Below are 22,107 nucleotides of genomic sequence, written 5' to 3' on the forward strand. Positions count from 1 at the left end.
AGCATTTTACAGTTTCTTCAAGCTAAATAACTTGTGATTTGAGAAAGTTTTTTAATAGTAGGTTTATCAAGAAGTGTCTGTGCTTCTTCTGAATGAAGTTGGCTTGAAAAAATGGTTCTACTACAATAAGTGGAAGAACTGCTGTAGAACATGCTCATTTATTCTGAGTTTCTTATTAACTTCAGGGTTTGGCTTATAGTTTATGAGGACTTGGTATTTCTAAGTTGTTTTATAGGAGCAGTCTAAAATTCCTCTGGGATTCTTCTTCCCACCTCACCTGCGATGTGTAGACATCAAATTTTTCCCCCTAGCTGTGATTGTGAGACAATTATAATTGCAAAAAAAAATGTTTTTACATCTTGTATTAAGAATTGCTACTTTAAATATACTTTGCAGAATGTTTTACAGTAGCCAGCCATCTTTGTTTCCATCTAAGCTCACTCATCCTCATATATCTCTATAAATTATAAGTATACTATTGTCTCTTATTCATTGTAGTATGAAACTGAGGGTCAAAGAATCTCCTGATCAGTTCATGCTCTAGACAAAACTGTACTTCTTCAGTGTCAATAAGAGCAATTTCAATATTTTCGTTGAATAGGAATAAGTTGTGTATATGTTTGTGTATATGTGTGTGTATATATATATACACACACACATACCCCTTATATAGTATTTATATATGTATGGCAGTAATTAGTTTAAAAGTGAAAATATTAATATCTGTTGGGGAAGAGAATAGATATAAGGAGATGGCATTATAACAATGTTATGGACCCTGGAGTTGGCCAGCATTGGTTTATATAATTTCTGCCATTTTATAACTATGACATTAGGTTACATAATTAATCTCTTAAAACCTGAGGTTTCTCTTGAAGAAAGCATATAAATGTACTAATAATATCAGCCTAGTAGCATCGTGGACATTACTTACGTGCATGTGAAGCACTTGGCACAGGCCTGTGCAAACGAGGAAGTGAAGAACCCATGAAGAGCTTCCGGCTTGTACAGTGGAACCCCGTAAAGTGGGGGTTGGCCAGCCTTTTTTGTAAAAGGCCAGATAGTAAATATTTTAGGCTTTACGAGTCACATTCTGTCTCTGTCACCAGTTCCATTTTGTTTTGTCCTGTTTTTACAATCTTCAAATGTAAAAAACCATTCTTCCCCACAGGCTCGGGCCCTTTTCGCCCTTGGGCTGTAGCTTGCTGATCCCTGCCATAAAGTGCTACCTTCCAACAGGACACCACTAGAGTTTTCAAAAAGCACTGTTTTTACCTCTTAAACGTTCAGCCTTGAATTGACAGTATTTATTGCATACTAGGGACTATGGTTTAGTTATCGACGCTTATTTATGTAGTATTTTTTTTCTTTTACTACCCTTCTATCAGCCAACCTTATTTTAAAATGAAGTTGAGACTGTTTGCTTGGGTCCTTGATCATTTCTCTTAAGGAAACTACATAGAAGCTAAGTAGCTCCAACTTCAATATAAAACATTTTAGGCATTTTTAGAAGAGCAGGAGCCATAGTATTCTCACTAGATTTCCACAGTTATTTCCATGTAGAGGGCGTCCTGTTTAGGCCTGTTACTTCTGTTTTTTCCTTAATGGTTTTTCTCTATTGTGAATTATCTAAACCAGTTTTGGAACTAAGACTGGTTTTAGACCAGTCTTAGACCTGTGAAATATCAGAGCATCCTGATTTCAACTCGTTTCTAGTACACTGGGAGCACTTGAAACAGTAACACGATTGCCCTTGTGCTTCCTCATAACACGTGGTAGTACTGGTAACACTCTTGGTGACCCAGAACATGGGGTGGGTTTGTATCCTTCATGCATTGTGTACTTATTAAAGCCTTAGTTTTTAAGCATGGGCACAATTCTCAGGCTCTATGTTACCTTAATATCTTTGCTAGGAAATAAAACTTTAAGATACACAGTTGGTTAGAAAACAATTTTTTTTCTCTTCCAGTTGAAGCTGCGAAGTCTGAAGTTGGGGCCTTTAATGACACTACTTGTGTTCAGCCCTTCAATGATTCTACTCATATTTCTATGCAAGAAGAAAAGCGGTCTTCTGTCAGTCACTGCCTCCCTGATGCTTCTACAATTACAGAAGAAGGTTTATTTAGCCAAAAGAGTTTCCTTGTTTTGGGTTTTAGTAATGAAAATGAATCTAACATTGCAACTGTCATAAGAGAAAATGCTGGGAAAATCGTGTCCCTTCAGAGCCGAACTGTTGCTGATTATACTGTGGTTCCTCTGCTGGGCTCTGACATAGAAGCAGCGGTGGGGGAAGTCGTTACAAATACGTGGCTGGTAAGAGAGTGCTGTGGCAGTTAGAGATGTCTGAATGCCGGGAGTGTTACTGGTTATTTCCTGGGCAGTTCAATTTAGTTTAAATTGCTGTTTGGGATGGGCAGCGTCTGGATTTTCTGTTTAGCCAAAGAAATTTTAAAATATGAAAATGTTTAAGCATCTTGGTCCTAATCCTGGTAGAGTAGAGATGTTTGTTTCCTGTGGGGCCGAACCAGCAGCATTTCTTGTTAGGAAGTTACGTCAGGTCATCTCATGTGATTTCAGTTTCCCCTGTTTTCTCACAACCAAAGCATGACATGCACATTTACATTATTCCATCTCGTTGGTTTATCATGGGCCAGTGATTTCACCACTGGGGTGTTGGTTTGTTTTCTTTTTACTTTCTAAGCATTAAGAGGAAAAAAATGATAAACTAATACATTATTGGAAGAAATTAAATTTGAAGCATTATTCAGTGATAAGTTTCACTGATTTTAATATCCTCAATATTTAGAATGTAACATTTAATATAATGAACTGGCGTATCTATTTCTTCACATATTATAATTTGAATGCATTGAGAATGAGCATACACAAGTTTAAAGTAAAATTGCTTTTAACCTAAACTAAAATTACTACTACTGTAACTGAACCAGTGTTAACCACTGGTTGCTTATTTCAGGTTGATATTCTTGTTTCTGTTGTTTTTGAAGGTAACCTGTATAGACTCTCAGACTTTAATTGATCCAAAGTCAAGTCCTCTCTTCAAGCCAGTCCCAGTAATGGCAGGAAAGACTCCTTTAGAGGACTGTGTTATTTCATTCAGCCAGTGTGCAGGAGCCGAAAAAGATTCTTTGACATTCTTAGCAGAGCTCCTTGGAGCAAGGTATGTAGTATTTTTAGTGTACCTGCTGTCTTAAGGTATTTTTATTTGTGTGAATAACTGGAGCATTCAAATTAGTTTGGCTGGGTGGCTTTATACAATGTGTGAGCAGTGTGTGGTGTAGTTACATGATGGCTCGAAGGGAGAGGGGAGAGCCTGATAGATTCTGGCAGATGTTAAGACTGGGACGTTAAAGCTTACCCACCAGGAAAGGGATCTTTAAAGCTGGTAGTATGTGCAGCATTATTGAATATTGTTTATCTCTGCATTATTTCCTTCCGTGTGCTATATGGTTGATGTATTCTTATTCAGTATACATTCATTGTTTCTCTGGTTTTCAGCCAGAAATATAAATGTTAAATGGGAATAATGAGTACTTTGGGAGAAGAAAATTAATTTAAAAGTTGCTTTCAAGATCCAAATTAACCCTAAGTGAATGTTAGAGGATGGCTATTTTAAAAGGAAGTAGAAAACTGTTATACCAGTAAATGTAAATGAACTAAACTTTTACAGTAATTAAAAGAATGGCTATTTTAGATTAGATTATGAAACATTTAAAATTATTTTAAATAAGAGGCGCACCTAAAACAAAGTGACTCGGGAAAAAAAGATGTCAAATGAATGCAAACAAAAAGAAAGCAGGGGTTGCAATTTTACTGTCAGACAAGTTTGGGTTCAGATCAGTGCTCTAAACAAGAAAAAGAGAGCCTATAAATCAAGAGTGCTATACACACTGAAATAGGTGTATATCGAATAGACCATGGCAGTTATTCATGAAATGAAAACAACAGGAGGTACAAAGAGGAATCAGTCTAAATACACATTGTAGGAGACTTTAATTCCCATCTTTTACTTCATTACAGGTCAGATAGAAAACAAGGAAGGATAGATTTATTTCTTTTTTTTAAATCTTACTTATTTTTAGAGAGAGGAAGGGAAGGACAAAGAGAGGGAGAGAAACATCAATGTTTGGTTGCCTCTCACACCCCCCCTTCTGGGGACCTGGCTGGCAACTCAGGCACGTGTCTTGACTGGAAACCAAACCTGTGACCCTTTGGTTTGCACTCAATCCACTGAGCCATAACAGCCAGGACTAGGAAGGGTGTATTTAAATGGCATAGTTAGAGATCTACCCTCAGTGAGCATACCTTTCCAAGTGCCTGTGGAACACTTGTAAATGTTGCCTATAGAGATATTTGCCACAAAGAAAACCTCAATAAATTCCTGAAGTAGAATGAGTACAGGCCACTTTCTGTAATCACAGTCCAAAAAACTAGAAATGAATAGTAGAAATAAAAAGTGAAAAGACCTTGTCAACTGGACATTTTAGAACTGTTTTTTTAATAACTCTTGGTTCAAAAAGGAATTTGAAATCATTTATAAGTCTAGAAGTCATTATCAACCCAGTAGTAATAAGGAACCCCAACACCCAGGTTGTGATCTTAAAATACCATTTCCCACAAAAAGAAACTACAGCTTAAATGGATGATTAATTCCAGATCTGGGGCAGCAAAGGTACCAGTGAGTCGGGAACATTTTGTTAGAACAGAGAGCAAATACATTATCAAAGACAACTGGGGAGGGTTGTATGGAAAGGAACTCCACTGGCCCGGCCAGGTGGGTCAGTGGGTTGGAGCGTCATCCCACACACTGAGAAGCTGCGGGCTTGATTCCTGCTCAGTGCGTGTATAGGAGGCAGCAGATCAATGTTTCTCTCTTTTTCCTTCCTCTCAGTCCAAAATTAATAAACATATCCTCAGGTAAGAATTAAAAAGAAGAAGAAAAAGAACCCTACTGGCCAAAGACAGGAAAGTTTAAGTACAGTATCACCAGATGGTAACAGCAGTGGATCCAAATACATCAAATGATATTTCAATCATGACTTTTTTAAAAGATTTTATTTATTTATTTTTAGAGAGAGGGGAAAGGAAGGAGAAAGAGAGGGAGAGAAGCATCAATGCGTGGTTGCCTCTAGCATGCCCCCTGCTGGGGACCTGGCCTGCAACCCAGGCATGTGCCCTGACTAGGAATCAAACCAGTGACCCTTTGGTTCACAGGCTGGCACTCAATACACTGAGCCACACCAGCCAGGACCCAATCATGACTTCTTAATGACACCAAACAAACTAAATTAATTGGTCATGTTTGAAAGATGCTGGGGAACCAACCCATTATTTTGAGAGTTGGTAAATGAAGGGAAAGGATGAAGTATTTGTCCTACCTTTTCTGTAGAATCTGTGTCAGAGTACCATAGTAATGAATAAGACAGAATTTCCCATTCTATTGGTATTTCAATAGATAAATGAATTAATGAAAGAATCTAGGCATTGAAAATCACATAATATAGAGAACAGATACCTTGTTTGTCCTGCTGAAGAACACACAGCCCCTTGGAGTAGTTCCACCTAAATAATGAAAACAATCCGATGAAGCCACTGGATTCAACTCCTGATTTATATATAGCAAATACGATAGGAGGGTAACATGTTAAGTTACACCACAGTAATATAGTCAGCAAAGTACGGACTGAGGTAACTTTACATTCTAAGTGATCATAAGGCGTTGGGGAAAGAAAAGGGAACATTTAAGGTAAAAGACATAAAACTGAACTAAATGTGGTGTTTAAGGACGCACTATGTGGTGACAACAAGAAAGGTAAGGAAATGGTTACCATAAATATTCATGTAGTGGCCACTGTGAAGAAGGGGTGGAAGGGGGTGTTAACCAAGAGGGCACATGGGAGAGGTCCTGGGGTGGCTGGCTCGGTTCTGTCTTCTGACATGAGTAGTGGGTATGAGGGTTTTCCCCTTAGAATTATTAAATTTTACGTTTCCCTTTTTGTTGTTATGTTCTGTATTTGAATTATACTAAACAATAAAAAGCTTTTTGAAAAAGTGAAATTGTAGGAAATCTGGACAAAAACAGTACCAAGACAACAGACTTCATGGATAAGTGGGTTGAATATAATAAATGAAACCATGACAATACTGGGAAAATGTAGAATGTTAAAGAAATTTTAAAACTGGAGAATTTGAATGTAAAACTGAGAAGTCAAAAGAAAGTATTGAATTCTGCTTATATCTCAAGTGGTGGACTTCTGTTTCTGCCTCCGCAAAATCCATGTTTATTAATAGTCTGTGATCTTGAGCAAGTCACTTAATTTCTTTTTATCTTTCCCAAGGTTGTATCTTTATACTATTTTATAAAATAATTAGTGTTCCAAAAATATCGACAGGATCAAATGAGACTATATGTGAAAATGCTTTGAACGGCTGTAGTGGACTAAAATATATCATGTGTTATTCATACACTTTTATTTGCTCCCTAGATGTTCATGCCTCCTCTCGGAGGTAGGGACAAGCTGGGTGGGTAATGACTAATTAGGGAGGAGATTTTTCTAGTTATTTCTTAAAAGTCTAAGGGATAGAACTGACTTCTAATCACTGGTATCTTCTTAGAACTCTAACAACACTGTTATATTAGAAACTTCATTGTCAGGTTGCTAGCTAATTGTGTGTATGACCATTTGCTTTTCTTTAAATACAACTTTCAGTGTTCAAGAATTCTTTGTCCGCAAAGCCAATGCGAAGAAAGGCATGCTTGCTAGTACACATCTTGTATTGAAGGAACCAAGCGGTTCTAAATATGAAGCTTCCAAGAAGTGGAATTTACCAGCAGTCACCATAGCTTGGCTGTTGGAGACTGCTAGAATGGGAAAGAGAGCAAATGAAAGCCATTTTCTGATTGAAAATTCAACTAAAAAAGGTTAATATTTTTATTTTGTTCTTTTACATATACATATTTTTACAGTTGATGGTTTCTGAGATATCAGTGTGCCAAAGCCTGATTTTAGGAAAGGTTGTTGATTCCCTACTTTTCACACTGGTGCAGTGAGCCACTGTTGGGCATTCATTATTGGGTGGGAAAACAAGTGTGTGTTCATAGCACAAGTGTTTGGTTTGTGTCTGTACTTTCAAGTGTAAGCATTGTTTGAAAGCTAGAGGGTGCAAAACAATGTAGGAACATTCTAGGGGCTCAGTGTTTGAAGCCTAAAGATGTGAATTTGGGTCACTCTTACTGGTCCTTCTGTGGCTCATACTGACACACCATGTAATTAGTGTTCCCCCTCTCACTTTGAACTTCTGCATGTTTTCTCTAGCCCGTTCAGGCTTGCCTGTTCCCCCTTCTTAGCTTTCCGTTCTCATCTTGGGTGACACTTTCCCTGGGAAGCCTTCCTTGACTCTCCAAGTATGGCCCTTGTCTTGCCATCACACCTTGTATATTATCCCTTTTATAGCTCTTATCCCAGTGTTATAATTCTGATTTGCTTTCATGTCTTCCTACTCAACTGTAAGCTCTGAAAAGCAAGGACTGTGCATGTCTTGGGCATTGTGCATTTCCACTGTCTAGCATTGGGCCTGGTATGCAGTAGCCCTCTGAGTGTTTTTGGTAAATATCGGAAAGTGGAGGACGTGGGGTGGGAGGACACAGTAGCCCCTTATAGGATGGTGGGGTCCCTGGAAAACCTCACGAACAATTTGGCAGCTTGGGAACAACTCTCAGAGCCATTACCTACTTACCTAGACAGACTGAAAATTTTGTAACTGAGGCAAAGCAATGTTTTGGTCATATTAAAATTTCATTAAGGACTTTCCAGAAACTTGACTAGTTGTTAATTCTGGGTACATGAAATTGGAATTTTCTTTTTTTTTTTTCTCTGCCATTGACTAAGATGACATTTATTTATATAATTTTTGGCAAATTGTGAAATTTATTGAGGCTATTTCATGTTACAAGCTAACACAGGAAAAACTGATTTCGTTGTTTGTTTCAGTTGATGTGTTTGTCTAACTCAACGTATTTTAATACATCATCTGGTCTCTTTCTTGGAAAGTAGATACATAACTTTGAGGTTTAAACTGTACTTGAGAATTCATATGAAAATTAACAATAAGATAAAAGTCTCACTTATGTACCTCTTTATTGGAAGAAAAGGCATCATTAATGTGGCTCACATTTGTTTCTTTTTTTAAAAAACCTCCAGAGCAAAGTTTAGAGACTGAAATAGCAAATGGGGTGAATCTACATCCAGATGCTGCAGAGCATCCTGCCCCGTGCCTGGGCGCGCACAGGAAAACGGCCGTCACACCTTTAGATATGAACCGCTTTCAGAGTAAGGCCTTCCATGCTGTGATATCACAGCACACCCGGCAGGTGCCAGTCTCCCCGGCAGGACAGCCACTCCAGAAGGAGCCCTCGTTACACCTGGACACACCATCCAAATTTCTGTCCAAGGACAAACTCTTCAAGCCTTCCTTTGACGTAAAGGTAAGGTTCATAGAAAATGGTCCTGGAATTAACAGCTTTATAGCGTTAAAGCACCATTTTCTGCATCACCTCTGAAGTTTGTAGCAGTACATTTTCCAGAGATGTTGGCAAGTAGATTCATATTACTGAGTCCTTGTTGATACTTGTGGTTGAGGTAACAGAGATAAATACAGTATGAAACCAGGACATCTGGGTTCAAGTTCCGTATCTCTCATGAACATATGACTCTAGGCAGATCATTCATCCTGTGATATCTGACCATCAGTTTCTTCTTTATGAGGAGAATAATATCACTTACTTTGAAAACTCAGATGTATCATAAGGATCAAATGAAATGGATAAAATATATAAACTATGAAATAGTGCACAGTGGGGTAAAAGTAGGTTTACAGTTGTGAGTACATGAAACACACAGTTTATTTTGGTATTATTATTTTCCATGCAAACAACTGTAAACCTGCTTTCGCCCTACCCTGTATAATAAACACACTGCTATTTATGTTTTGTTTCTAGGAGTACACCCAGTGTACTGAAAATGTCTATCACCTTGCTTATCAGTCATTTCCATTAAAATGAAGAGCAAGTCTGCACCTTAGCTTGTTCTCCTGGGCGTTGCAGTATGGCTCTCTTTCTAGAAATAATCGTTTGCAAATCAAGGGCTAATTTACTTTCTCAAATGGCTTATTTTTATTTCCGCAGCATCATGATTTTCTTCATTTTCCTTTAGCAGCTTTTGGGTTTTAAGTGTCTATCCAAACCATTGTCTGTGTTTTGTTTTGTTTTTTTAATTCATGGACCATTGCAACATCATTGTACTATGTATCAGTTCTGCTTATAGGGTATTAAGAAGCAACATTTTAATAATTTTTACTAGTATGTTTTAGAGCAGACTTAAAAAGTTTACAGAGTATTCATCTCCAGAAAATAAATATAAAGTAATACCTGGGACAACTTTCTCCTAGCTAAAACTTTGATCAGACCATTTATTTATTTATTTATTGTTACAGTTACCATTCAAAACATGAATTTCAGGTTCATCAAATCTCTTCTGTAGTAATGTTTTGTACTGTGATTATCACTGCTTCTTATGTCTTAAGAAATAGGAAAACCACTGGTTTGGAAACTGAGGGCTAGAATCAGCCTCTGCTTTACCTCTGGCTGCCTTTTAAAGCAAGTCAACCTCTTTGGGCTTCGTTATTCCCACCCGTAAAAACATGGTATATGTACAGGTGATCACTAAGGTCTCAGTTCACAGAATCTTTGAATAGTAAATAAGGTAACTTTAACAGGCAAAAAAATAGTTGATAGATTCCAGTCATTTAGACCATTTTCAGATGCCTTGCAGGGCAAAGCCAGTGGTTCCGAAAGAGTCTCTGTGAAGGTACAGAATACCTCTAGAGGTTCCATTGTTTAGAGTCAGTTTATTTAGCAGTTTTCTGTTCTTTTCTCATTTTGGTCATAAATAAACTAGTACTTCAGCTCATGATCACTGAGTCTTCAAACTGACATAGTATGGCATATAGAAATTCTTACTCTGAAAACAGAAGGGCAGGTAGAATAATCACAAAATTGAACATCTATTAGTCCTCACAGTGAAAAAAACCTCTTACTCAAACTTTATGTGTAACTGACACATCGTAAAAGCACAACAGGTGTGCTGCTAAATGCGGTGTCAGTGTTAGCAGCTGGGAAGCCACCTCTGTCAGAAAGAGACCACTGCTAATGCCATACTGCCTTCCGCACACCCCTCTCCGAACTGCTTCCTTCTCCTCCCCAGAGGTAACACTCCTGACCTTTACCTCGGTAGCTTTGTTGTGCTCGTTTTTGACTTTTAAATGAGTGAAATCATAGTATTTACTCTTTTGAGTCTGTCTTCTTTTGGTGGTGGTGTTCAACTTTCATTTGGAAGATTTGTCCATGTTGCTACCTCTGACTGCACTTCACTGATTTATTAATGTGTGATATTAAATATTTCATTCTTTCTGTATACTGCAGTTTACATATCCAGTCTACTGTTTAATGGCATTTAGGTAGTATTAGTTTTTTTTTCTTCCAAATAATGCACTTGTGAACATTCTTGTGCATGTCTGTTTTTATTTTTTTTGCAGTGGAGAAAGTACAGTTAATATTTGCAGATTGCTAAGGAAGGAGAATGGGAACCTGTATCACTTAAAGCCCAAATTCCCAAGTGACTTAACATTCGGGGCTTTAAGGGCAAAAAAAAAAAACCCAGCATAGTAAGGGGTTCAAAGTTATGGGCTATGTTGACCAGTCAGTTCTTACACAAGTTCCAGCAGTGCTGGGTTTTATTCCCACATTAGTTGAGACTGACAAGACTATCAAAATGGTCAAACCAGTTTATACTCCACCCAGTGTATTGAGCATCCAGTGTGCCCCATCCTTGGCAACAAGGTGTTACAATTTTTCTTTAACTTTTTACTTGGAAATAATTTCTAACTTACGTGAAGTTACAAAAAAATAGTACAAGCACTACTCATATACCCCTAGAGATCCTTAGTGGCTGAGAAAGAAAATATTTGAGGAAGGAGTGGTTAACTGTCACATGTTGCTGAAAGACCAAGAAAGGTGAGAACAGAAAACTGATCAGTGGGTTTAGTATTCTGGAGGCCACTGGGGATCTTACCAGTAAGGGTTTCGATGACGTGGCACAGGTGGAAGCCGGCGTGAACTCATACAGGAGTGCAAGAGGAATTAGAGACAGTGGATATAAACAGTGTATTTGAGGAGTTTTACTGGAAAGGGTGACCAGAAAATGGGGTGGGTGGGTACAGGACAAAATAGGGTGAACAGAGGTTGTTTTGATTTTAAGATGGCAGAAATAAATGTAAGCCGGTGTGAGTGGTCCAGTAGAGATCGAATCGATCATGAGATGAGAGGGGAGAGTTGTGGAAGCCACATCTTTGTGTTGGTGATAAGGGTTTGATCTAGTGCTGAAGTGGAGGCAAGTCCCAGAAGGGAAGCAGTGTTCATGGTACACTACTGCGTGGGTGCGGAAGGTGGGCAGATAGGGTTTGGAGCGTCTTGTTACTTTCGTCTACGAAGAATCCTTTTAAATGCTGTGGAAATTTTTTTTTAACCTTTAGCAAGTAGAACGCCTTATGATTTTCTTGCAAAAAAAAAAACAAACCTAAACATCACAAAGATTTATTGCATTTAATAGATTCTATTAAAAACAAACAGATATAGTATTAAAAATCTGAAAAGAGCAGATAACTGTAACTGAACAACAATAAAGTAATTTAAAAAATAAATGAAAACTTTGCTGGTAAAAAAAACACCCCAAAAAGGATAATTGAGAGTAGGAACTAGTCCCACTAGTTATTGAAACAAAGTTGCAGTAATTGGAGCAGTTTGTTAATGTCACATAATTTCAAATCAGTGCACCAGATTATGTCCCATAGATAGGAGAATATATTATACTTTTTTTAAAATTTAATTTTATTTATCTTTAGAAGGGAAGGGAAGGAGAGAAATATCAATGTATGGTTGCTTCTGGTGCATCCCCTGCTGGGAACTGGCCCCTGCTGGGAACCGCCTGCAACCCAGGCTGTGCCCTGACGGGGAATTGAAGCGCGATCTTTTGGGTCACAGGCCTGTGCTCAATCCACTGAGCTACACCAGCCAGGGCAATATATTATACTTTTATAATAAAGGAGGCATTCCAGTCAGACAACTGAGAAAAGAGTTGGGATGAAACCTCATACCTTGCATCAGAATAAATATCAGAGGATCAGATATTTGTACACAAGAAATGAAGGCATAAAAATTCTAGAAAAGGTCGTGTGAGAGTTGTTTTTTAAATAATTCACTGTGAGGAAGGCCCTTCTAACTATAACATACACCCCAAAAGCAATAAAAATTCATGGAATTTGACAGCAAAAAAAAATTTTTTTCTCCACATTTAAATATGCAGGTTTTATAAATGTGTGGTTAAAAAAGTATTTGTTTAAAAAAAAAACTCTTCATGGCAAAAATTGGACAAACTACACATTGAGACTAAGTATGTACATGTACAAAAACTAGTATCACAGTGGAGATATGTATGTAAATTCATACAAATATCTTCATGCAAGTGAATATGAAAAGTAATAACCCAGTGGAAAAACGGGCAAAGAGTAGGAAGACATAACTATCACATTAAATAGAAATATTACACATGCATACAGCTGTTCAGAGGGTAGGAAATTAAAATATACAAATATGTTTATCTAATCTATCAGGTTGGCAAAAAAATCCGACTACCCATTGTGTTGTCAAGCATATTGGGGAACATACACTTAAATGATTTGCTTAGAAGCATGTCATTGCTGGTACATAAATTTTGCTCAAATGCTTCCCTTTATTCTTGCGTGTGCAAAATGGTGTATGTACAAGGTTAGTCGTTGCATCATTATATTGCCAAAACATTGTCAACAAAGATAGTGATCAGTTGAGACTGGTTAAATACATTGTGTACACATGGGGCACTGTGTGGATGGGAGAGAGAATGAGCAAGCCCCTGAGCAGCAGGGCCCTCTGTGAGGGAACTGTGGGTGGCTTGGGAATAGGAACATGTTGATATTTTGTACTTTCAAAAGTCTTTCATAATTCTCAACTCAGTCTGACTTCCTGTTAAATAATTCATGTCTTGCTTATATCCAAATCCTGGTTCACTTGTTTCCTTCTGTATTTTTTGTCTGCTTCTTTTGTTTCTGTTGTTCTTTATTTAAATTACAATTTAAACTCTTAAGATTCAGGCAGCCCTGGCTAGTGTGGCTCAGTGGATTGAGCGCCAGCCTGCGAACAGAAAGGATGCAGGTTTGATTCCCAGTTAGGGCACATGCCTGGTGGGTTGCAGGCCAGGTCCCCAGTTGGGGGCACGTGAGAGGTGGCAACCAATCGATGACTCTAATACATTGGTATTTATCTCCTCCCTTTTCCCCCTCCCTTCCTCTCTCTCTAAAAGTAAATAAATAAAATCTTTTCGTAAAAAAGATTCAGCAAATGTGGTAAGATAGTATGAATTTTTTTCTTTGTAGTGTACAGATACAGATAACATTTCATTTTTTTTTGTTTGGAGGAAAGCCAGAGGAGGTTACAGATATAATCCAATTAATTTTGAGGATTATCCTCCTTTTGAACTCTTTATTTTTCCTTTTCTTCCTTTGCTCTTCTTTTCCCCTCTTCCTCTCTTACCTTGCTTTCTCCCTCTCCTCCTCCCCTTCCGTACGTATAGGATGCACTGGCAGCCTTGGAAACTCCAGGCGGACCTAGCCAAAAGAGAAGGAAACTGAGTACCCCACTCTCAGAAGTCATCGGCAGAAACTTGAAGCTTGCTTTGGCCAATAGCTCTCGAGATGCTGTTGCTCTTTCTGCCAGCCCTCAACTGAAGGATGCTCAACCAGAGATGGTAGTATTAGACCTCTTACTGAAAGGAAGTTACAGGTAAAGCATTTCAGACAATAATAGTCAGTCTGTTTCTTTTATTTTCCACCTGCAGGAAGAAGCTCCAAAGCCACTTCACACAGCAGTGGTCTGTGTCAGTAAAAAACTCAGTAAGAAGCAGAGTGAACTGAATGGGATTGCAGCCTCTCTGGGGGCAGATTACAGGTACTGGGCACCTCTTTCTGTTTGGTGGTCGTGTGGCCCAAGTTGCTAGAGTGACCTAAGCTCTTGTGAGCATCTACAAAGGAATATTTTAATGTGTCATTTTATCTACAAAATCACTCCAAATGATTTTTAATTTACCACATCCTTTAAAAATATTCTCTGCCATAACAATATATTTGCATGTTCTTTTAGGGTGTCTAACAAATTTTTGACAACCTATTTTTGTGCCTCTTACTATTCTAGAAACTTGGCCTCGAGGTCTGAGTTTAAGCATATTTTTATGCTGGTGATTTTCAGAATAGAGCTTTTCTGTGAGTAGTACTAAGTATTCTAGCAGTACTCATGAATTTAAAGTGGTCTTTTTTTTTAGGATGTTTTGATTTCTATCATTTTTACCACTTTGGAGACATAGATTGGCAGATCTGCCCTCAACCTGAGAGCTAAGCTAAAAAGAGGTCTCTAGTGCAGATGGCATCGTTGTAAGAGAACTGAGACCCTTGCCTAGTCCAGCCAGTCCCAAGCTGATGGACCTCTCCACTGTCTGCAGTGCCAGCTTTCTGATCACTTGCAGTCCGCCACTCATCGGTAGCATATCCACTGGTTTTATACACAACACAGTTTGAGGATTACCATTAGCTTCCTCTTCCCCTTCAGTAAGTCCTATTTCAGTTAGCTTTCTGTTTGGTAAGAGAAATGAGATCGGGAGAAGGTAAACATAAATGTGTCTGTCATAGTTGTAAGCATGCTAGCATTTAATGCATCTATTGTGGGGTGGTGAAATTCTCTTAACTATTAGGGTTATCTATTATGTATGTAGTGTCACCTATTATTGTGTTATATAGTTACGTATCATATTTATATTATTTCCAGTTGCTAGGCGCTTAGTATGAGCATTATCTCGTTTCATTCTCACAGTAGCCATAGGGTATATATATTTCTCAAAATCTGAATGCTTCCTTAGATATTGCTTCTGTGTGGACTTGATTTAAAGTTTGTTTTAAATCTGTTCCTGAAATGAATTTCTCAGACTTGGTGATGGTTGAGAGGGAAAAGCCCTTTAATATGCAGAGATTACAGTAGTTGCATGTTCAAGTGCAGCTATCCCAGATGTTCCCTTCCATAAGCTAGGTCTAGAACATCCTGAAGAGACTATTAATACCGTCTCCTGCCTTCCAGCAGTTAAACCTCTAACCAGCATCTTCTCCACACCTTCAGTGCAGCATCCCCTTTTCGTTACAGATATTACATCATAGTCCCTGTACTTAAAACGATTTTATAAATCTTACTTACCTACTTTTATAATTTGTTTTTAAATCTTCACCCAAGGAAAGAGGAAGAGAAACATCAATTGGTTGCCTCCTGTATGCGCCCCAACCAGGGATCGAACCTGCAACCTTTTGGTGTACAGGATGACGCTCCAACCAACTGAGCTTCCCGGTCAGGGCTACTTTTATATATATACACATATATAGTTGTTCACTGAAAATGTTTATTTCAGGTGTTACTATTTTATATACTTTTATAATTAAAAAAAATACAGGTCAGTAGAAGGCACATGAGAACAGAGTATGTTTAGTATGTAAATAAATGCCTGTGTTGAGGACACTAGAAGAAAAGGGAGTATTCATTTGCATGTGTGCATTTGTAAAATCGCCTCAAATGCTAGTCACAGGGCTGAAAGAGACGAGGAGACTCAGGTCCCACAAATAGCATTTCCTTTAGTAATATGACTTTATCAAGGCTTGTTCATAATTTGACAAAGTTCCAAATTAAGTAAAGTATAGTCTTTCATCAGTTAACTCAGTAGTTGTATACTTGGTACACTAGTGTATTATTAAAACTGAAAAAAAATAATAACTTGTGTTTATATGTGAAACACGTTCTAGGCTCATTTAATTTCAGTTGACCCTTGAACTGTGCAAGGGGAGGGGCACTAACACCCTCCCCCGGCCTCCACCGTCACAGTCAGTAATGCCCATGTGACTTTCGATTTCCTAAAAATTTAACCTACTGATGGTTGAAAGCCTTACTGATAAGAGTCAATATATATTTTGTTATATGTGTTATATACTGTATTCTTAAAATAAACTAGAGAAAAAAATGTTAAGAAAATTATAAGGAAGAGAAAATATATTTATAATACTGTATGTACGTATTGGAAAACATTCATATGTAAGTGCATCCATGCAGTTCAAACACATGATGTTCAAGGAACAACTGTATATACAACCTATACAACTTTTTTTTTTTTTTAACCTATGTGGATTTTTGTCAGGACATTTAGAAAAGTATGTAGGATGTGGGATAATTGTATATATGACTATTCTTCCCCAGAAATTCTAGCATTCCCAGACCTTACTAAATCTAGTGACAATCCCCCAACATCCAAACACACATTATTATTACAACCAAAACCCCCACAAATGTCCAAAATAGCTCCTAAAGTAAAGTAACAATTGTGCTGAAAGTGCTGAGCTAGACCAAGTGGTGGGCAGGCTAGACATCTGATTTTGTAAGTAAGGTTTTGTTGGAACATAGCCATGCCTATTTGTTTACGTACGCAGGTACGCAGAAGTAGGTTTCCAGTTATCCATATGGACAAAGACAATACACCCTGGCTGACTTGGCTTAGTGGATTGAGTGCCAGCCTGCAAACCAAAGGGTCTCTGGTTCAGTTTCCAGTAGGGGCACATGCCTGGGTTTCAGGCTGGGTCCCCAGTGGGGAGAGCATAAGAGACAACCACACATTGATGTTTCTCCCCCTCTCTCCTTACATTTCCCTCTCTCTAAAAATAAATAAAATAAAATAGAAAAAGACAATAAATAATACAAGAGTAAACTCTGTTTGCTTTACAACTATAAACCTACCTTTGCCCCACCCTATATTTTCTGTGGCTGCTTTCATACACGGCAAATGTTTCATAGTTGTGAAGTTGTTTGCCCTGCAAACCCTAAAATGTTTATCATCTGGCCTCTAAAGAAAATAATTGTCAACCCCCTGATCAAAACCATCTGTAATCATTGAGATTCTGTCCTTGAAAGACCTCTGAGGACTAAAACTCATAATTTATCCATATTATTACAGTGGATAGTAAAACAAGATGATTTAGGAAAAAATATTCCTGTTTTTTGGAATTATCTTGATAAAACTTACAAGTTAGGCAAGGTGTTTTTTACTGTTATTTTTAAGGATGTGTGGGCTATAGGAAATAGAGATGTTTATAACTTAGGAGGAAATATTTCTTTTTAATTTATTTAATTTGGCTATTTTATTTATTTTTGAAGTATATTTCATTGATTATGCTATTGCAGTTTTCCCAATTTTTCCCCTTTATCCCTGCTTCACCCTGCACCCCCCAACCCTCCAACATTCCCCCTCCTTAGCTTATGTCCATGGGTTGTACTTATAAGTTCTTTGAGTTCTCTGTTTCCTATACCATTTTTGACCTCTCTCCGTCTATTTTATGCCTAGTGATTATGCTTCTTCCCTGTACCCTCCCCTGCCACCCGTTCCTTCTCTTCTCCCCACTGAAAACTCTCCATGTGATCTCCATTTCTCTGATTCTGTTCCTGTTCTAGTTGTTTTTCTTTCTTTTTTTTTTACATTCATTTGTTGATAGTTGTGAGTTCATTGTCATTTTACTGTTCATAGTTTCTGATCTTCAATTTCTTAGATAAGTCCCTTTAATATTTCATGTAATATGAGCTTGGTGATGATGAACTTGACCTTATCTGAGAAGCACTTTATCTGCCCTTCTATTCTAAGTGATAGCTTTGCTGGATAGAGCAGTGTTGGATGTACATCCTTGCCTTTCATGACTTGGACTATTTCTTTCCAGCCCCTTCTTGCCTGTAAGATCTCTTTTGGGAAATCATCTGAAGTCTGATGGGAACTCCTTTGTAGGTGACTGTCCCCTTATCTCTTGCGGCTTCTAGAAGTCTCTCCTTCATTTTAATCTTGGGTAATGTAATGATGATGTGCCTTGGTGTGTTCTTCTTTGGGTCCAACTTCTTTGGGACTCTCTGGTCTTCCTGGACTTCCTGGAAGTCTATTTCCTTCACCATATTGGGGAAGTTTTCCTTCATTATTTGTTCAAATAAGTTTTCATTTTCTTGCTCTTCCTCTTCTTCTGGCACCCCTATAATTTGGATATTGGAGTGTTTAAAGTTGTCCTGAAGGTTCCTAAGCTTCTCTTTATTTTTCTGAATTCTTGTTTCTTCATTCCATTCTGGTTGGATGTTTATTTCTTCCTTTTATTCCAACTCATTGCTTTGAGTCCTGGTTTTCTTTCTGTCACTGTTGGTTCCTTGAATATTTTTGCTTTATTTCACTTTGGGTATCTCTCATTTGCTCTTTGATTTTGCAACCAAGCTTAATCAGTTCCATGAGCATTTTGAGTACCCGGGCTTTGAACTCTCATCGGATAGGTTGGCTATCTCATCACTTAGCTATTTCTGGAATTTTGCTCTGTTCTTTCATTTGGGCCATATTTCTTTGTTCAAGGCCCCTGTTAAATTGTAAGGCAGTGGGGCAACCCTCTTTGCTGCCTTGTGGTTCTGCCTTTGGGGGAGAGGCCAGAGAAGGAACAGTGTAAGGGTTGCCTGCTGGGCTCTAGCCCCACTTTCCAATGAACCATCGTGTGAGACTGGGAGTTTCTCCCACTGCCGTAATCCACAGTCAACTCCTGAGTCTCAGTTTCCCGTTCAGCCAGCCCCACCCTGGTGATCTTTGGCCTTCACCTCACTGCAGGTCCTCTCCATCCGACCATCTTACTAGTTGACTATTTAATTCCTTGGTTGACAGAGTTCCATGCAGTTTGATTTTCTGGCATTTCTGGCAGTTTATTGATTTTAGATTGGTTGGTATCCTCTTTTTGGTTGTACAAGGAAGCGAAGGGTTTCTGCCTATGCCTCCATCTTGGCTGGAACTTAATTTGGCTATTTTAAAAGTTCAGAGATATTTCTTGTTTAGGAAGTAGAAAGTGTGGTAAGTGTCCACAAAGAGAAGCTTCTGTTTATTTTAGTGATTATGATTATATTTAGAAATACATTTTTAAAGATTTTACTTATTAACTTTAGAGAGAGGAGAAGGGAGAAAGAGAAGGAGAGAAACATCAACTTCTGCCTTCCCCATGCCTCCCACTGGGGACCAGCCCACACCCCAGGCATGTGCCCTGATTGGGAATCAAACCAGCAACCCTTTGGGTCACAGGCCTGCTCTCAGTCCACTGAGCCACACCAGCCAGGGCTAGAAATACAATTTTTACTTCTCTTTTGGTTTTTACTTTATATTTTGCAGGATGGTATATTTTACATTTTTTTGATTATTTTCCTAGGTCAGGAGAATATTATATAGGGAGAATCGAGATCATAGCATAATAAAATAGTTAAGAGTGGGAGTTTTGAAGTCAAACCTGCCTCTACCACTTATGCACTGAATGCCCTTGAACATACTACTTAACCATGTCCTTCCGATTTCTTACCTGTAAAATGGACGTAATGATGCCAGTGTTTGAGCGTTGTTGCGAGGAGTGGATGAGGATAATGGTGTGTCAAATGTGTGGTCTGTTATGGGGTGTAGAGCAAGTGTACAATGAATGGTGACTGCCAACAACTGGAAGATAGAGTGAATGCTTTGGTTCGAAAAGACCTGTGTTATTACCATAAAGTTACTGTCATCATAAGAAGTTGAAACATCTCAGAAAAGTATAAAGGAGAAAGTAATGTTTTAAAATATATCCTTCCAAATAGCTCTCTGCACATAAATTCCTAGAAATATGTGTATAAAATTTGACCAAAAAAGTGGAGACTTATCATTTAATATTGTTGCTTACGCCAGTTCTTAGAGGTTTTATGAAGGTCAAAATATTCTATTCATGGAAAATAATGATTATAAATTAATATAGGCATTTCTCTGGTTTATTTGGTTTTTATACGTGCTTGTTTCAGGTGGAGTTTTGATGAAACAGTGACTCATTTCATCTATCAAGGGCGACAGAATGACACTAACCGAGAGTACAGATCTGTGAAAGAAAGAGGAATCCACATTGTTTCAGAGCACTGGCTTTTAGAAGTAAGGAGCACTGTTCATCCTCCCGTCTGGTAAATGAGAATGTATACGAACATTGCTTCAGGGTATGAACCAATTTCAGTGTGTGTAAAGAAGCTTGATAACTTCAGTTATTTAACAGCGTATTTCATTTCTTTGCTACCATAAACTTAAGATCTTTATTCCTTAAATACTGAAGTCTTTAGTGGGTACTCTGTGTGATTCTCTGATTCTGTTCACTAACTAGAAATGATGTGAAAGAAAATTTTATAATAATTTGACAGGAATTCATGTATGTTTACCAATACCATTTAGAACTTTTCTCTCTGTCTCTTTCTCGATATTCCCTGGAACGTGGAGTTATTGGCAAAAGCATGGAGATAGAATTAGATTTTTATACATTAGTGGACTTGACAAGTGAAGACAGCCCTAGCTGGTGCGGTTCAATTGGTTGGAGCATTATCCCATACACCAAAAGGTTGGGGGTTCGATTCCTGGCCAGGGCACATCCTGGGTGGTGGGTTTGGTCGCCAGTTGCAGCACGGATGGGATGCAGCCAATTGATGTTTCTCTCTCACATCAGTGTTTTCTAATTTTCTCTCTTCCTCTCTCTCTAAAATCATTGAACATTTTATTTTGAAGTGGGGACAATATTGAATGTATACTGTAATTGAAAAACAATTTTTTAAGTGAGGACAGTTTGTCTTTTATATAATAGAATTTTTTAGTGTCAACTACTTTTCAAAACTTTAATTTTGCGAATCTTATTACCTAACATATTGGTTGTCCTACTGCAAGCTAACATCATTTATTCTCTAAGATTTCCGAAGTCCTGTTTTAAAGCACACCATTGTGTTGCAGTGTGCCCAAGAGTATAAACACCTTCCTGAGTCTCTGTATCCACATACTTATAACCCCAAAATGAGCTTGGATATCAGCGCAGTGCAAGATGACAGACTCCGCAGTAGTCGACTGCCCTCAGCTGATGGGACAGCAAAGGATGATGAGGTAGACAACATGGATGGTACATTTTCCGCTCCTGGAGCTGAGCGTGTAGTCATACATTACTGTGAAACCTTACATGATGGCTTGGTTTGAGCAATTGCAATTTTTCTTCTTCCATAGGCAGATCATTTGCCTGTAGAAGAAAATGATATAGATAATATGATGACCAGTAACAAAGAAGAAGCAACATCAAATGAAAATGGAAGGAATGACTCTAAAGGAGGTAAAATATTTTAAATTACAAAGAACATTTTATTAATATGATTTCTTTGCATCTAATGGAAAAATAAGTTATTTTCTATTGTGCTAAGTGGAAGTAAAGCGTATATTTGAGGGTTGGTTGTTCTATGCCAGTCTCTAAGTAATAATTTGCAAAGCTTAAGTTTTGATATATGTACAGTGTAGTTTAACATAGTCATGTGGTTTTAAAGGTACAGAAGGAGGGGTGCAGAGTTTCTCCACCTTCCAAAGGTTCTTGTTTGTGTAGCCTCCCAGGGCTATTTTATGTGTAGGTGATCATGAATGTTCTTTCCTTCCCGACTTTTTTTATCATATTCTACTTTTGACACTATTAAATATCTTTAATAGTATCAGAGAACATGTTTGATCATTTGTAGATGTGAAGTAATTTATTGCACAAAGAGCAGAGCGTGTATTTAGGAATCGTGGCCCCTGCCGATAAGCGTTCCAGTCGGTATGAATGAGACTTCAGCATCTCCAAACACTGCACTGTAGCTGCAGAGGGCGAAAAGCAGGCCAAGAGTGATCAGTAGTGAATCCATCTTCTCGATGTGTTTTCCTCATAAACTAAGCAACTTCTCGATTTCATGTGATTTAATACAGTGCATTCACGTTTCTTTGTTCCAATGGGTTTGTCTGTGTGAAACAATACGTTGCTGAATACAGTGGACAAAGGCCTTCTTACAAAAATACCAATTTT

At 38.1% G+C, this 22,107-nt stretch overlaps 1 protein-coding gene across 3 annotated transcripts in view; it reads left to right on the forward strand.

The window, feature by feature from the left end:
* TOPBP1 (DNA topoisomerase II binding protein 1) overlaps nucleotides 1-22,107 on the forward strand; it is a 58,961-nt gene that overhangs the window by 22,693 nt on the left and 14,161 nt on the right. For 2 of the 3 annotated variants that reach the window (XM_037061259.1, XM_037061260.1), the window contains exons 11-19: nucleotides 1,970-2,313; nucleotides 3,006-3,178; nucleotides 6,729-6,940; nucleotides 8,220-8,503; nucleotides 13,740-13,913; nucleotides 14,004-14,113; nucleotides 20,063-20,186; nucleotides 21,024-21,170; nucleotides 21,288-21,390. In XM_037061259.1, coding sequence (XP_036917154.1) covers nucleotides 1,970-2,313; nucleotides 3,006-3,178; nucleotides 6,729-6,940; nucleotides 8,220-8,503; nucleotides 13,740-13,913; nucleotides 14,004-14,113; nucleotides 20,063-20,186; nucleotides 21,024-21,170; nucleotides 21,288-21,390 — 1,671 coding nt within the window. The remainder of the gene's footprint in view (nucleotides 1-1,969; nucleotides 2,314-3,005; nucleotides 3,179-6,728; nucleotides 6,941-8,219; nucleotides 8,504-13,739; nucleotides 13,914-14,003; nucleotides 14,114-20,062; nucleotides 20,187-21,023; nucleotides 21,171-21,287; nucleotides 21,391-22,107) is intronic. The other variant, XM_037061261.1, reaches the window with a different exon arrangement.

This window comes from Sturnira hondurensis, unplaced genomic scaffold, assembly GCF_014824575.4.
Source record: "Sturnira hondurensis isolate 20B ecotype Veracruz unplaced genomic scaffold, ASM1482457v3 Scaffold0013299, whole genome shotgun sequence".
Lineage (NCBI taxonomy): Eukaryota > Metazoa > Chordata > Mammalia > Chiroptera > Phyllostomidae > Sturnira > Sturnira hondurensis.